This window comes from Mus caroli, chromosome 19 (genome assembly GCF_900094665.2).
Source record: "Mus caroli chromosome 19, CAROLI_EIJ_v1.1, whole genome shotgun sequence".
Classification (NCBI taxonomy): Eukaryota; Metazoa; Chordata; class Mammalia; order Rodentia; family Muridae; genus Mus; species Mus caroli.
Window position 1 is genome coordinate 21,125,753 of NC_034588.1, and position 17,500 is coordinate 21,143,252.

At 45.9% G+C, this 17,500-nt stretch overlaps 1 protein-coding gene across 2 annotated transcripts in view; it reads right to left on the reverse strand.

The window, feature by feature from the left end:
* Positions 1-429: 429 nt before the first annotated feature.
* The window catches only part of Fam189a2 (family with sequence similarity 189 member A2), a 57,511-nt gene continuing 40,440 nt past the window's right edge, over positions 430-17,500 (reverse strand). Inside the window, exons 4-11 of one of the 2 annotated variants that reach the window (XM_021152171.1) lie at positions 14,900-15,028; positions 12,898-13,005; positions 12,425-12,558; positions 7,288-7,417; positions 7,089-7,167; positions 5,632-5,784; positions 3,049-3,341; positions 430-1,319 (exon numbers count right to left, since the gene is read on the reverse strand). In XM_021152171.1, the coding sequence (XP_021007830.1) occupies positions 1,113-1,319; positions 3,049-3,341; positions 5,632-5,784; positions 7,089-7,167; positions 7,288-7,417; positions 12,425-12,558; positions 12,898-13,005; positions 14,900-15,028 (1,233 nt within the window). In that variant the 3' untranslated portion in view covers positions 430-1,112. The remainder of the gene's footprint in view (positions 1,320-3,048; positions 3,342-5,631; positions 5,785-7,088; positions 7,168-7,287; positions 7,418-12,424; positions 12,559-12,897; positions 13,006-14,899; positions 15,029-17,500) is intronic. The other variant, XM_021152172.2, reaches the window with a different exon arrangement.

A 17,500-nucleotide genomic window follows, 5' to 3' on the forward strand; every position in this document is an offset into this window, starting at 1 on the left:
GACCAGGCTGGCCTCGAACTCAGAAATCCGCCTGCCTCTGCCTCCCGAGTGCTGGGATTAAAGGCGTGCGCCACCACCGCCCGGCACTGTCTCTGTCTCAAATAGTCTCCCCTGGTCCGCAAAGTCAAGGCCAAGATTAAATGTCATTTCCCTGACCACCCCTTACTTCGTAGCATCAGTACTGTCAGTAATTGCTTTACTGACTTTTTTATGACCCCACTAGAATGCAGGTCCACAGAGCCATTCCGGCTAACCTGTTAAATTCAGCCCAGGGCTTGCCTGATGCATTGTTATCTATGGGGCTCCGGAGCTGTGGAAATGAACTTAGTTTGCTGTCCTAGAGGGGCACCCTGGCCACCACAGCCCAAAATTCACCCTCCACGAGTTAAGACCTGGTCATCTGAGAGCACACAAACACTACACATGGAGTCCAGACTTTCCAAAGCCAGAGCTTTATTCTCTGTTCTGTCTTCTAGTTTGCAAGCATGAAGGAATGGACTTAACCATAGCGCTCACCCTTAACGTCCTTCATTTAAAAACAAAACAAAACAAAAGAAAACAAAACACCGCTTAGCTGGTCTGCTGCTTTTCCTAAAGAGAACGGGATTGAGGGTAACCTAAAGGAGGCTGGAAGACTGGAGTCACATGGTGTTAACCATCATGTCTCCTGCCAATTCCTCTCACTGAGCCACTGAGCAGCCAGAGGCTGCAGGCTGCTATAAATAGCCCCGCAGCTCTCCCCTTACAGCAAGGGAATGAACTTGGCAACAACAAGAGCCATGAGGGGTGAGGCAGGCAAAGGCTAGGGAGCCTGCTTTCTGCTCACCCAGTGTGCACCCCTTGGGGATACTGTGAGACCCAGCAGACAAAGGAGCCCTCCCTGCCTTCTTCTCCAACCAGGAACACACAGACTGGAAGGGCCAGGAAGAACTTACTTCACCCGAGTTCACCTGAGTGCCCTCGTCAGCAAAAAAGGGGAGCCAAAGAACAGGAATAAGGGCCCACCCCAGGAACCCAGTTGAGGGGCTCCCAGTGGGGGCAGGAAGAGGGGTGCCCCTGGCTCCCAGACAGTAAACAGCACTGAGGAGGGACATCCTTCCATGTCACTCAGTTCACAGGACAGTCTCTCGAATGACACCAATAAGGCTGTGTGGCCGCTCAGCCTCCGCTCGCTGCTGGGGCCTCCTCTCGGCTCTCGGCCTTGCTGCCAGAGAGAAGGTGCTTAGATCTCCACAGCTGCGCAGGTGCAGCAGGCCCGGTTGTCTCCTCAAGCTCAACTCCTGGGCCTGGGATGTGCTGGGCAGTGACGGGGCCATTATCTTTGGGAAAAGAGCAGGAGAAGGGAAGATGTTAGCCTCACCAACGCTGGCCTTTTGACCCACCCTCTTGCAGCCATTGGTGGATCTTATTGTATACAGTACACTCGATTGGGTGTGAATGTGTAGTCTCGAGTTGCATTCAGTATCTTCCTCTATCTCTCTCCACCTTAGGTTTTGGAGTCTCTCACTACAATTGATGCTGGCCACAATGGTTAGACTGGGAGCCCCCAGGATCCACCAGAGTTGCAGACTAGAGCCACAGTGCCTTGTTTTTCTATGGATACTGAGAATCTGCTCTTGGTTCTCATGACTACACAGCAAACATTTTACCCACTGAGCCATCTCCCCAGCTCCAAGCTTGGGAGTTTTCACAAGAAGCAGGTAGAACCAACACAGAACCACTGTTCTGGATCAGATTTATAAAATGCTAATTAAAAGCAATGATGCTTCAGGTAGCTCTGCTAACCCCGTGGCTAATCAGCGTAAAGAAGCAGGACACTTTATGTGTGAAAGCTCTACAGGCCTGTCTTTAATGAGTCCTATAACTTTAAACACGGAACAGTAGCCCTTCACTTCTCAAAATTCCAATGCTATAGAATAGTTCTCATCCAGATAGGACTGACGAGGAAGGATCTGTGGAAAGCTGACCTGTCCTGTCACTATGGTGTGTGACATTGTCAGTGGGAGAGAATCAGGAGTCTCACTGCCACCAAGCCTCACAGGACAATCAAGCGGAAGCCACGGTTTCAGAACAGGTAACACAGGGCACTGTGGTAGACCATCTACAGCATCCACTCCACTGACCCAGGAGAAGGAATTAACAGCCAAGCGGTAACAACAGCTCTCAAATGGGTAAAGAGAAAGTTCTGGCTGGGAGGAAATTCTACTTCCCTGGGGACACGGGATGGAGACTACCTAGCCCAACCCTTCCATTTAATGATGAGAAACCCAAGGCCCAAATGGACTCCATGTACACCCAGTTTGGTCTTTTACCAGAGTGGCTTCAGTTTAGGGCACCTTTTACTTTTTTAATCTATGGAGAGAAAGCTATTTGGTCCTCTAATTCAGTGGTTCTCAACCTATGGGTTGAGACCCCTTTGGGGTTTTCAAATGATTCTTTCTCAAGGGTCATCTAAGACCATTGGAAAACACAGATATTTACATTACCATTCATAACAGAGGCAAAATTACAATTATGAAGTAGCAAAAAAAAAAAAATAATAATCTTATGGTGGAGGAAGGGGAGGGTCACCACAACTTGAAGAACTGTATGAAAGAGCTGCGGTGTTAGGAAGGGTGAGAACCACTGCTCTAAGTCCCATCGGCCAACTTGTGTAGCCCACCAACTCACTGAGCATGGGAACAGCTCCTAGACCCTTGCCAGTGATGAGCTTCAGTCTGCCATCATTTTCAAGAGCTGAGAAAACACCACATCCCAGGCAAGCTCCCATTCAGGAACTCATACACATGGTGAACCCCACAGTGCCCAGATCCTTTGCTTTTTACCAGGCATATTTCACCTCCCAGAAAGTGGGGTTCTCTTCCCTTGGGTCAAGAGCACTGTGGGAAAGTGATGAAGCCCAGAAAGAAAGCTCTCTAGTGTCCTCTCTGAGGACATAACCCCCCCCCCCTCCAGGTCTCTGGAGACCGTGACCATGGACTCTCTCTGCCTCCGATGAGAAGTGACACCGATTACTGGAAGCAAGCCTGGGGTTGTGCAAAGTAGTACCTGCTCTAGGAAACTGGCACTCGTGATGGCTTCTTCCATGTGCCCCTCATCGGACTTCAGAACAGACTTTATGTTCTCTACAAGTTCATGAATGTCCGGAGTCATGCTGCAGGAGGACTGCTCCAGGAACCTGGCCACTAGCAGCTTCGTGTCTATGTATGACCTGTAATCTATCAGAGAGCGGGGTCTGCATCTTGATGCCCGTGGCCTCGCACCTCTCCTCAGAGTCACTGTAGCGAGATCTAGCCTCCTTTCTGTCTGCGTCGCAGCTTCGCAGCTGAGCACTGGGGTAGCTGTGGACAGAGACAAAATGTCACCATTGAACAAGCCCCTCTGCACACTGACCATAGAAATCTCAGTGTAGACAACATCGGGCAGATGCCCGAGGTCATGCGCATACATCTCACCATCTTGAAGAACAGAAGGAATGAAGGGAAATGAAACTAACACAGCCCTATTGTGTGAAGTGCACTTGCAGTAGGCTGTGTGCTGAGACACTGAGCCATGGCACATAAACAGTCCCCAAGGCAAAGACAGATGACACGGCACAGAATCCACAGTGCAAACCACGGAGGAGCGTGTTTCATGGAGTAGATAGGAATGGATGGCCAAGCAGAAAAAAAAAAAAGATGGTGGACCAACGAGAGAATGTTGGGGGAGATAGGTTTAGAAGAGTCAAAGAGAGGAAGGGACAGATGACACACTTGTGGGATGAGCAGAAAATATACTGTCACGGTACCTTGGTCCTAAACATCCTCAGGGGCTCTCTACTGATGCCTATTACTGAGGCATACACCATGGCTGTGAGGCAGATCTATGACTAGTACAGAAAACCTAGGTGCAGAAAGTTACATCATTCCAGAAGTCAACAGAGGGTCTTAAAAAAATCCACTGCAGGCTCTAATTCCCATGGCTGCTTCCATCAGTAAAGGGATAAAGACTGGCGAGAAGCTATTTCACCATGAACTGGGTGGAGAAGTTATTCCTCGGGTCTGATCTCCATGTGTCCACAAGCCACCATCAGCCTTCAGTGTGCACAGCTGTCAACTTAATTTTGTAAAGGCCGAATAAGTACAGATTCAGATATTCAAGGAAGCAGGAAGCACAGGGTGGAGTGACAGGTGGAAGAAGGGTAGGTCTCCTCTTCCTCTGGAGAAAGGTAGACAGGAGTTCTGACCCAGGGTTAGAAGCTGCCCTTCCAGCTTGCCATGTTCTCGTTACAAAACAAGTCTTCCAGAAACACGGGGTAAAGCCGTGTGAAGACAGAGTGAAGTTTACATTCGCTCACTGAATGCCTTCACCAGTGAAACAAGCCACCAGGTAAATGTCCTCTCATCCACGGGACTGAAGAATGCAAGAGGGTGGGGGTCCAGCAAATGGTTACATGCTCCTGGAAGGGCCAGCTCGAAGACTCAACTTGCCAGGTAGGATACTGGATCTCCACAATGAACGTGGGGCTTTGAACTAGAGGCCAGGCTGCTGAGCCTACTGGTTTGCTGAGGCACACAGCTCGTCTCGGGAGGCAGGACTTCCTCCCTGCCCGGAAGCTGCTGCAGGGACAAGGGAAGGGTTCTCTGTGGCTTCCATATGGTCAGTCCAGAGCTGTGACAAATGACACTCACTGTCAGAGGGACAGAACAGAGACCACAAGGGCCAGACAGGTCCAGAGAGAGCAAGATTAGAGGATGTCTAGTTAGTCTGCAGGGAGCTTCCGAAGAACGGAACAAAACTACTAGACTAAGTCCCCCAGAGGCCCCTGCTGGTTGAACTACAAAAGCTGTTTACTTTATTCCTTTGCTTCCTTCAATTTTATATGCTTTTCTCTAGTGAGAGATGTTTATAGATGTCCAGGTATTCATATATTCAAAAGAGGCTCCATGTTATTATACTCAAAACAATGAGGGAGGGAGATGAAGTAACATGTTTCACTATATCCAAAGTGTTAAAAAATAAATAAAACATAGTCAGATTCCAATAATTGAGACTACTAGAGCACACTGAAAAAGATAGCAAATACAAAATTGTAGAGCCAGAGAATAAAGCCATACACTCTTTGACTGGTTCTCAGAGAACTGCCAGCAACTAGAGAATCGGGAGACAGTTCGCCTGATAATCTTACAGTCGTTCCAAGTACAGCATCATGGGCAACCACATGCGATTGCCCACGACTTCAGGAACAGTCCCACCGGCCACACAGTGCCAGGGCCAGAAGTACCTGGCTCATCAGGTAAAGGCACTTACCTCCAACAGGACGACCTGAGTAGAGTCCCCAGAACCCACATTAAAAGAAGAGAACTGGCCCAAACTTGCCTTCCAACTTCTACATATGCACTGTAGTGTACCCACCCCCCACCCCCACAACAATAAATAAAAATATGTTTTTAATTTTAAAAAGATACCACATGTATCTTTCCAATGTGAACATAGACTATCGTATTTTCCCATGGCCTCTCAACTTCTCTCAAGATATTGCTTAAACTAGGAGGGCCCTCAGCTGGCCAGAGCCACCTGATGCTTTAAACACTACTTAGCACCAGTCCAAAAATCTCAGTGGTCTACCAAGAGCTTGAGGAGTGACATCACCTCTCTCCTCCGAATGGTGAAGCACAGGGTCGCTCTTTGATCTTGTCCTCAGAAGGGGGAGAGCTCTCCGGCTTCTCGGAGGCTGAACCAGATTGGAAATAGGAGTTGATCCAGATGTGTTTTCTTCACCAGTCGTATTAGTAAGAACCCCACCTGATTTAAAATAAAATAAAAAACACATTATTTCAACAGCTGTAGCCTTCAAAATGTTGGTCAGGAAACACCTGTAGGCCCAAACTTGCCAAGACAAGAGTACTGTAATTAATAACATTTACTTAGGCTGGTGGCCCAGCCAGTTTTTAGTTCCCAGCACCATGGCAAAGCCTCCCTCTCCAAATCACCCTGCCACACTTAAAACAAGCAAACAAGAAAAATGACAAGCCCTGGGGGCAAAAGTAAGAGACTGTGCCATAGCATCAGTTTGGTTTGTTTCCTAGGGGTGTTTCGACATCCTGATGCAGCCTCCAAGAGTAGCAAAGCTTTTCACAGTATCTGGCTCTTCAGGGAGATGCCACCTATGTGGGCGAAGGGCTATCCTGTGGACTGCCGAGCCAAGGCTAGCAGATGCACATCTGCCAAGCCCGGGGGATGCCCACATTGGGACACTCTCAGTAGTCTAGCAAAGGAGCCAGTGGCTGCAAAATAAATCTGCAAATGACACTGGAATAGGATGAGCCCTGGCCAGGAAACGTAGCAGCAACGTCTGGAAAGCTGAGTTTCTGATTGGAAAATTCCTGGGGGGGGGGGGGAACAAATGTGCTTAAGGGAAGAGAACAATGTTTTATAATCCTTCTTAGGGTAGGTGGGGCTTGGAGCTCAGTGGTGGGGCTCAGGGACTGTCCCCTTACAAATGTAAAGTGAATTCAAGAATGGCCCACACAGCACTGCTAAAAAGCTACCCCCATCCAACATGGCGGAAAGTCAATCCATTATTTAGTGCCAGCTGCAATTTTGTGCCAGTGGACAATTCTCTAGGCCATTTAAAACCTCCCCAAAGACAGAAAGCAGGAACAACAGTGTCCTTAAATTACAAGGATAAATGTAAATTGACTCTAGCATGGACCACAGAGATGAAAAAAAAAAAAAATCTTAATTCTAGCATTAAAACCTTTGGTTACAAATGACAATGTGAATACTCACTGGGAAACTCACGTTCATTCGAAGGATCCCTGCTCATTTCAACAGAACAAGGAAGTGGATTGGGAGCCAGGGGAATAACGAGTTAACCTGCACTCTAGTCCATGGATTCCTGGGATTGTCTGATCATTCATGAAAAGGTTCGAAGTAGGTCTCTTTATTTCAGCGTATGCTTTTTTCTTTTTCCTGTTAACATTTTAGATCTCACTTCTAAGCCCTAAGAGTTTGAATAGCTTACCTCCAGCAAAACACTAGTCAGATCATTCCGCCATGTTCTCCTCTATTGACCTATGGCCTGGAGTAGGGAAGGTGTGTGTTACCTTGAGTTATCTGTGTGCAAACTGGCTCTGCTGGGCTCGCAGCAGTTTCTGGTCCTTCTGGCATTTGGAATGAAGACTCCTGCATCAGGAAGGAAGGGAGAAGGAAGGAGGGGTCATTGTTTTTGTTTTTTGATCCTCAGAGAACCCCATAAACCCCTTCCGGTTACGTAAGAGCATATACTCTGGGGAGTAGACATACCTGCTCTTGGTCAGTCTGGCTCACTACAGCTTCGTATGGAGGTGGGGGGTCCAGAGGACAGAACACTTCCACACCCTTGATGCGTGCTCCATAGATATGGGGCAGTGGGATGACATCAGAACCAACCATCCTAGAAAAAGCACCTGGCATCAGGAGATGCGCTCTGTACACTGGCTCTCCTACGGCAGCAGACCCTGGACCCTCTGCCTTTGCCTTTAAATAGGGAGTGGCAGGGGACCCAGAGGAAAGACACTCACAGCAGCTCAGCCAAAGAGGAATAACTATCCAAGCTATCCTTAGGCAAATACCCAGGGGGTCCTTTAGACATGACAGTGTATAAAACATAATGCCCTTTTTCCTTTTAGTACAGCAGTGTCCATGGGGACGGAGAGCATAGGTGGCTGCCAGGCTCTGAGGGAGGGGCTAGGGAGTGGCTGCTTAGTGTTTATGGACTTGGCAATTGCTTACGGGAGAGGATAATGCTTTGGAGAGAGTTAGAGGTGATGGTTGCACAATGAGGTGGATATACAAAATACCACTGAAGCACATCGCTAACAACGGCCAAGGCAACTAACGATAAGAAGAATCTTGGCGCTCTCCTGTAGTTGTTCACAGAAAAAGCTTCTTGCCTTGGTTTCCTTCACATCTGATTCGTGAGAGGAATTCACTGTTGGATAACTTTTTTAAAGGGGGGAACTAATTTCGAACAAAATGTGAGCATTGCCCCCAGCTCCGAGATAAAACAGGAGCTCGCAGAAAGGATCACAGAGTGGCTCGCACATGCTCCTTGGGTTACTCCCTGACTAATGATGCCCTGGGCCAGGTGGGTGGCACTGGATAAAATTCAGAAACAGGAGTCCTAGCAAGAGCAAAGGAAGAGGTGGGTTAACATTCTATTTTTCTCTGAACTTGATGTGACAGACCTGGCTGAGTTGACAAAAAGATCTGCGTCCATTTGGAATAGTGACACCTCGCTCCCAACAACAAAGCTATAGCTAACCGACAGTTTCAGTGGAGAAACTTTAAAAGAATCTCACTATTACCAAGATCCAGAGAGGCTGACTTGAGACAGTTACTCTGTCATGGGACCGGGACTGAAGAACCAGCTGCTGTTTTCCTGGTTAAAGCTAACTTCTCCCGGGGCTCCTCTTCCTCCCTCAACCATTCCTGCTGACGTCAGCTATTTCTACTCCGTTCTTCACACACACCCCCTTCTGTTGCTCCACCACGGGGTATTTGGGGTTCCTGAGACTGTACCATCTGCTACACTCAGCAACATAAGTATATGATGTCTCTGCCTTAGCACAGAACTACTCAATTATACTCTTCCTTTCCAAATTGCCTTTCTCCCAACCAACGTTAGATGCTTTCCCTTTTCAAGTACTTCTTAAGTAGTAGTTTTTGTTGTTGTTAGAGAGGGTTTGAGGTCCCTGTGCTCACAGATAAGCACCGGAAAACCAGACATTTTAAACATGCAAGGTTGTCTCTTCAAAGGAACTGATGCAGAACCCGTTTTTCCCACCGAGAAGGCTAGAAATGAATTTTATTAGTAGCCTGGATGCCTTCTGCACTATCTGTATGACCACACCTGATCCTCCTCCAAGTCCTTAAGATAACATAGGTAGTCTGTCTATAAATCCCAGTTTCCAGGGCTAAAGAGATGACTCATGGGTTAAGAGCACTGCCTGTTCTTCCAGAGGTTCTGAGTTCAATTTCCAGTGATCACATGGTATCCCAGAATCATCTACAATGAAATCCAATGCCCTCTTCTACCACGTAGGCAGACACGCAGATAGAGCACTTACATGCATAGACTACATAAATAAACTTTAACAAAAGAACCCATCTTTATGGAAGAAGTGACACGTACGTTAAGAGTTTCAATGCAATTCAATCCCTTAAGCTTTATTGTACACACAGAATTATGCTACACCAGACAACTTTTCTATATTGTGCTAAACTTAAACCAAAAAAACTTAAACTAAACTTGAACCAACACTGGCTACTGAGTCATATTGAGCAGGACTTCTTTTTTTGGATCATGAGGATCTACAGTCTGATAGCCATAGTGTTTCCAGAGATGACAACACACACACACACACGTTGTTGTTGTGGTGTTGTTGTTGTTGTTGTTTTTACTGTGGTTGTAGGACCCTTGACAGAAAAATTAAAAGGAAAACCAAACTCATAAGATTCCCTGCCAGTATTTAGCGCATATAAGAAAAGGAAGAAAAGACATTAGAAAACACAGAACTGAAATTTTAAAGTAATTAAAAAAAGCAAAAGGTAAAACAAAACCGAGAGCCCTGTGCTCAGTAGGTACTAGAAAAAGAAACTCAACAAGAAATGACCCATAACAATGTCTCTTCTTTAAAAAAAAAAAAAAAATTCTCTTCTTAGAATATGAAGAAAAGAAAAGAGGGAACCTTACAGATAAAAAGACAGACTCAAGGCCAGATGCATCTAAGAGACTGAAGGGGAGAGGCGGTAACTGGATTTAAAACTCATCTTATTTCTTGTGCCCATTTATGCTCCCCTGAAAGGGTAGAGGCGAGGTTTTATACTGGCACGTGACTTTGGGTGCTCCCCAGAGTGGCTGTGTAAAGTGTCAAGCATCCAGTGCACAAAGAAGTCCCATGGAAACACTCTCCCTGGTCTGGAGGGTTCCTGTCAAAGCTGTCCTAAGTAAGATATTCGCCATAGACAAGGACTCAGGCATGGATTTCGTTCCAACTCTCCTACCTAGCTCATGCTGTTTAAAAACTCCAACTGCTGAGTGACTCCAGAGGACTAGACCCTTCCTAGATTTAGTGGGAGAATCCTGACCAATGAACATCACAGCTGTCTGAATCAGAGAGGCCAACTTTCTCCAGATATGGTGAGGCTTCAGTCTTTAATCAACAGCCATGAGTCATCTTTCTAGCATTTATAAACCCTGCCTTTGCCCCTCCAGCTAAGAAAGAGAATTGCTGAATCCCTTGCCTATTCCTAGTTCTGCTTGCCTGCCCACTCTGACATCCCCAACCCATGGCTATCTTTGCACCCATAGAGGTATGGCATTCACAATAACCCATTGGCTATCTTTGCACCCATAGAGGTATGGCATTCACAATAACCCATTGGCTATCTTTGCATCCACAGAGGTAAGCATCAGATTTCCAAGGATGAGTGGGCTCTCATCTTAGATGCTAAACTACCACAAAATCTCTTCCAGAAGGAAACCCAGAAATTGAACATGGCATTTTCCAAAGCATGATCACAAAATGAATGACTCCTATGATGTCATTATGTCATTATGATGACGACTGATGCTGCATTTCGATGGACAACACCTCAAGGTCAGCACCAAAGGAAAGTCTAGGTAAGACTGTGGTGGTTGGATGAGGAATGCCTGCCATAGGCTTATATGCCTGAATGCTTAGTCATCAGGAGTGGCACTACTTGGGAGGGATTAGGAGGTGTTACCCTGTTGGAGTGGGTGTGTCATTGGGGGTGGGCTTTAAGGTTTCGAGGCCCAGTAGCTTTCTCCCTTCCTGATACTTGCAGATTCAGAGGTGGAACTCTCAGCTCCTTCTCGAGCACCATGTCTGCCTGCCTGCCATCATGCTTCCCACCATGATGACAGTGGCCTAAACTATAAGCCAGCCTCAGTTAAATGCCTTCCATTATAAGAGTTGCCATGGCCGTGGTGACTCTTTGATTCAATAGAACTCTGACTAAGACAGGGATGAACAGGATTGTTATTGGCTTGAAAGTTGTTTTCTCTGGGATCCTCTATGAGTAGTAATGGAGAAGAATCAGCTTGGGGGGGGGGTAAAACCCAGAGACTACCCACAGGGAACACGTGCTTTCTCACCAACCCTCTTCAGCATCCGCACTGCTCCTCTCAGTTTCTGAAAGGGTCAGAATCACTCCATCCTTGCTCCATGTTCTGCAATGTCAGCAGACCACTCCCCAAACAAAGAAAAGCCTTGCTGTCCCAAGATAATTTGTTCACCTAGCTGACAGTCCCTCTCCCAGCTTTCTGACCATCTCTGCCTCTGCCTGGGTAGGTGTTCCAGGAGGGGTGGGATAAGAGTCAAAGAACGAGAGCAGAGCCTAGGTGGGGCCTCTTCCAAATGCATTCATAGCTGTTCTGAACAATGAACATTAGAAAGTGTTTTTCCAAACATGGACAACATCTGTCTGATGACTCTACGCGTACTACAGATATCCCAAACTACACATGCTTGATCCCAGATATCAAGCTAAAGATGCTAATCTCCCCTTAGATACCAGAGACTTTTTTCTCTTTGGAGTTTAACCTTTAAACTCAGCATAAAGTCACTTCTCTAGAGATGTCAGAGCTCACTGGGTGACCCAGTTGGCTCTTCTGGGCTTGGAAGACCTCTGGGCATGGAGTGCTGTGATCCTAACTCTCATGTTAGGATCTAAACTGAGCTCCTGGCTAGGAACAGAGGAAGCTGGACTAATTCATTTTGAATTTCTATAACCCAGAACAGCACCAAGCAAGGAGAAGAAGATTGGTAATGTTTGCTGACTGAATAAACGAGATCATTCTTTAAAGATTTAATCCTAGGCATTACTAACAACCAGACGAATACCTACTTCACTCTACAAATAATAATTTCTGATATTTAAGGAAAACAGTCAAAATTTTGAGCTGGAATTTGAAAAGGAAAATTAACCATGGTATCCATTTTTTTCCCTAAGCCAGAAAGATGCAATTAATAATTAATTTTTTTTCTTGGTGGCTGCAAAGAATGTCACCGCTGTTGGGACCAGCTGATGGTGTTATAATGAAACATCGATTCTGCCTAACTGGGCATATTTCCAGGGCAACAGAAACCCCCAATGCTGTCAAATTACAGCTGTTATCTCACCAGGTGTCAGTTTTCCCTAGGAAGCTAAAAGAAATTGAAAGAGTTTATCTCTAGGTCAAGGTTGGGACTTATCTTTGGAGTCATCTAGTTTATCGGAGAAAAACAAGACAGGGGAAGAAAGCTAATCATACAGACCAATCTGCCTGGATTTTGGATTAAAAAAAAAGTGGGAGCTCGGGTGGGGTGTTCTGGAGACTACACAGTCTCAAGGCAGGGCGTACCACAGAGACCCCAGCGTGACATAGGAGTTATACCTGCGGTTCATCCGAGGTGTGCAGGAGTAAAATGTGGCAAAGTAAGAAGGGGGAGGCACTGGCGGCACAAAGTCATCTGGGTCTGGAATCCGACCGTGCTCTTCCACGTCCTCTGCAGACATCTGGGATTCATCCTGGTTAAACAGCGTAACAGGAGAAAAGCAATGGATCACACAGTAGGGATGGACAGCTAGGTGGAAATGCCACACAGTGCTTCCACACACAGTAGGGATGGACAGCTAGGTGGAAATGCCACACAGTGCTTCCACACACAGTAGGGATGGACAGCTAGGTGGAAATGCCACACAGTGCTTCCACACACAGTAGGGATGGACAGCTAGGTGGAAATGCCACACAGTGCTTCCACACACAGTAGGGATGGACAGCTAGGTGGAAATGCCACACAGTGCTTCCATACACAGTAGGGATGGACAGTTAGGTGGAAACACCACACAGTGCTTCCACACACTTACAATACATGGCCTTCTGCTGGCGAAGATCTGGAGGTAGCGCAGGGCAGCAGCCACCAAACACACTGTGGTGGTCAGGGCGTTCAAGGCACACAGGGCAAACAGGACTTTCTGGAAACAAGACCACTGGTCAGAGAGATGTGTAAAATGTGTTTATAATGATGCTGTCTCAACTGGCAAGCTTCCGAGCTGATGGGGGCAGGGGGTCACATAGCATCGGGCTGGTGCAAGTGCGAAATAAATGCTGGCTATTATGGCCCCCTGGTCAGAATATAGATTTCTTACTTTAAAATCTTATAATTCCAGCTACTTTGAAGACTAAGGCAGGAGGGTCATAAGTTCAAACCTGGACTGGTAATACAGTAAAACTGTCTAAACAAACAAACAAACAAAAACAAGCTAGACTACATATAATAAGACACATCTATAACCCTAGCACTCTGAAGGCTCGAGGCAGGAGCATCTGAGTGCCAGGCCAAACTCCAATTTAAGAAAATAAGTAACCCAAAGAACCCTACCATATCCATGGGTTCACCTTCTCAGATTCAACTGAACCAAAATGGAAACTACTCAAAACAAAAGCAAAAACAAAAACAAAAACAAACAAGACTATGCTGAACATGGGCAGGCCCTTTTCCTATCTTTTTTTTTTTTTCTTAAGTGATATAACAACTATTTGCAAAATGCATTGCAACCATGCAGAAGAATGTGTAAAGGCTATGTGCTATCTATCCTATGCCATTTTATAGAAGGAGCTTGGTGTGACAGAGTTCAGTATCCTCAGGGGTGCTAGAGCCAATTTTCCAAAGACACAGAGGGACCATTTTTTTTTTTTTTTTTTGCAAGCCTCTGAATAGTATCTATAAAGATCCCTCTAGCCCAAGGGACAGCACTTCCTGCAGGATGGAATCTGCTTAACGTGGTCACTGCTTCTGTTTTGGGAGCAACAGGCAGTAGTGGCCCGGGCACTCAGCTACCACACAGTGGGAACCAGGAGCAGTCAGAGAGTGTAAATAGGTCTTCTTTCCTTAAAATAGCAGCTAAGTCAACACTGAAGGTTGCTGTGGCTACAGCCTTGGCTCCTTCAGGGGCTTTCCTCAAGCTAAGTCAGGCTTAGAAAGTTCCAGATGACTCAACAGTCAAACATGCAGAAACCAAGGCAAGCAGGTCATTTTTAAGTCTTATGCTACCCAGAGCTTGAAGCTCTGCAGAATTCTCTCTCCAAGCTTCCTCCTCCTCCCTGAAAAGCAAAGATCTAAAGAAGTGGTTGACTAACAACAGCTAAGAGGCCATTAGCTGATTTTGCCACCCAATCCAGTCAGACTTCAGTAGCTCAGCTCCATTATAAAGGCTGAGTTTGCATTTCTCTTTGACCTGAATCCTTGGTGTATTCTCCTAAATTTCTTTATTTAGTGTTGCCTATTAAACAAGATATAAAGAACTCAAGGGTCTACTGCCATTTTCTGGCTGATCTTAGTCTATGTGTCATAGAATGGTGACATTCAACACACAACTCACTACGAATGAACGACAATGCCAAGTGAGCGTGCAAATGCGGCTTTCCAGAAAGCTACACCTCGGATGTGTGTGCAAGCATATACATACGCATAGCTAGACTCCTTTGCATTTTTCACCAGCTTATAATTCTTTTTTGTTTTGTTTTGTTTTGTTTTTTGGGTTTTTTGGGTTTTTTTCAAGACAGGGTTTCTCTGTGCAGCCCTGGCTGTGCTGGAACTCACTCTGTAGGCCAGTTTATAATTCTTATATGCAATGGAATCTGTCTGCACATAATTTAAAACACAATCTATGGCCTCCTCTACACTCCATTCTAACGGCAGGTTAGTGAAGGGTTGCTCAGGAACTTCAGGTTATTAGGGCTGCTCATACTTGCTTGTAGCAGCCTGACCATTTTCAGGCAGCCACCAAATGGGAATATCTCAAGGAACAGCCTTCTTGGGCCCCTGTGGAGCATTTCCTGGTAGAGACTATGAGCTGGCCATCATACCTTAAGCAGAAGGTGTACAGCACTACAAGGCTGGACCGGGAAGAGTTTCAAGGCATTTTCTTTGTCTGTGCATTTGGCTGGTTGAAATTCTTCACAACAGAAGCAGATCTTGCCTTCACCTAAGTCCACCTTAAGGAAAGATGCAGAACAATGGTTTTATTATTTAAGGGGAAAAAAATACTCTTGCTACACACGCAGCATGTATTGTACAGAATATGACGTGTATGGTTCCATGTCAAGCAATCTCAGGCAAGGTTTATTTTATTTTAAAGAGAGAGAGAGAAAGGCATGTGTATATGTATGTGTATATGTATGTGTATATATGTGTGTATGTTTATGTATATGTGTATGGGTATGTGTATATGTGTGTGTATGGGTATGGGTATGACTATGCAACGGCAAAGGTCACTAGCAGTTCATGTGAAGTTCAGACTCCAGGGAGTATCCTGTAATTGCACTAATTAGGGGTGACAATGATGCCCGTCACTTTAGCTCATAGCTTTGTGGCAAAAGTGAATCACATGATTGACTTTGATTCCCAGAAGGCCAAAGAAGCCCGGTCTACCTCAAGGGTGAGAAATACAGGGTGAATTCTGTGAACAGTAGGCCTGGACCACATAGAAAGATCTCCCAGGGCTCACTGTCAACACAGGCATGGATTTGTATCAAAGTGATAACTGACGAATAACCTTGTCCATTCTTTTTTTTTTTTTTTAAAGATTTATTTATTTTATATAAGTACACTGCAGCTGTCTTCAGACACTCCAGAAGAGGGCGCCAGATCTCGTTACGGATGGTTGTGAGCCACCATGTGGTTGCTGGGATTTGAACTCTGGACCTTCGGAAAAGCAGTCGGGTGCTCTTACCCACTGAGCCATCTCACCAGCCCAACCTTGTCCATTCTTAATGAGATGCTCTGCCAACTTCCGGCCACCTCTCCTAGGTTTTCTTAAGGCAAGCTGAGAAAAAAACGTAACACCTGGTTTGGGGATCAAAACCCCAGCGGGGGCAGAGGCAGTCTTTCTAACTTGTTCTGCATCTGAGCTGACTTGGCTTTGCTCCCTGTTTTCCTACCAGGGAAGGTTACAGCTCACTAACTGTTAATTAGGCAGCTCTCAATTCACAAAGTGCAAACTCTCCAAAGGAGGACTACACTGTCACACTCTTTCAACTGGTGGGGAGGTATTTTTCTTATTGAATATATATATATATATTGGTTTTTTGAGACAGGGTTTCTCTGTGTAGCCCTGGCTGTCCTGGAACTCACTCTGTAGACCAGGCTGGCCTCAAACTCAGAAATCCGCCTGCCTCTGCCTCCCAAGTGCTGGGATTAAAGGCATGCGCCACCACTACCCGGCTGGATTACTATTCTTAATCTCTAGTTGTAGCACTAAATTTCATAGTTTTGTGAAAATTAAGGAAAAATTTGGTTCCTCATGGTGAAGTTGAGTGGAACACTAAAGAAATAAAAGTTCCCACCATTAGGTTTCATGACATGGGGATCCACTTATTAGAGTTTTTTTTCTTTTGAAGTAAAGTGTGCATATATATAATAGTTACATATATACAAATAGTAAGTACATCATTTGAACAGTTATCTGCAATGTACTTGTATCACTCAAGCCCAATCTCACTCAATACCAGCTGTTACCATCAATCACATCAGAGAAACTCCTTCATGGCCCTTCTTCCTCAGTCTGCCTACCTCTGTCCCAGGACAACCACATTGGTTCTTTTTGCTCCTATAGTTTAGTCTGGCCTCTTTGAGACCTCCAAGGACTCTAACACTTTTAATTGTTTGTCATAAAACCATGTTTAATATGATGCATTATTATATTGGGTTTTTAACGTATATTTTCTCTCTGGCACAAAGAATAATAGCCAGAGTTACCCTGATGGTTTCCATGACTCTCTCTACCAGTTCAGTCCAGTACTTGGTACAACAGCCCTACCACACCTAAGGTTCCCCTGCCCCCCAGAGAGTCACAGGGCTATTTGTATTAGAATTTTCCCACAACTGTCTCATAGTGTTGATGATGGGTCCTACTGTTAATACTGACACTAGTCTCTCGCCCTCTAAATGACAAGGACAAGGGCCACTTCCACAGGCTCCACGTGTTCTTCTTCCTCTCAGCATCCCTGGCCTCCCACAGTCAGTGGGCTCCCTCCCATTAAGTTGAATTCAGCAAAGACATTACTTGGAAGGGCTCCCTCCTCTGAGCGTCCTGTTGAACAGTGCCTGGGTTAGCACCACCAACAGTACTGAGTAGTAACAAGTCAACCTCCTGCAGATGACAGCCAACTTTCATTCTTCCTCCTCATGGGAACCAAACTATTTCCCTGTGACTTGGGATGGTCTCTATTTTCAGTCCTTGGTGCAAGCCTCCAGACCGTCCTCAAGAGCCCATACATCATAGTTCCCACTGGTAGTGTTAGGTGTCGTCTACAAAGGATCCCTTCCTCACCAGCCCACTCTTGCCGTGAAGTGTTTAATGAAGGAAGATGAAGGCCCGGGAGTAGGGATGGAGGATGTGTGTAGCAAGGCTTCAGTATCCCGCCAGATTACCAAGCGCACAGGAACTTCTGCTGTCTGCAGTCTTT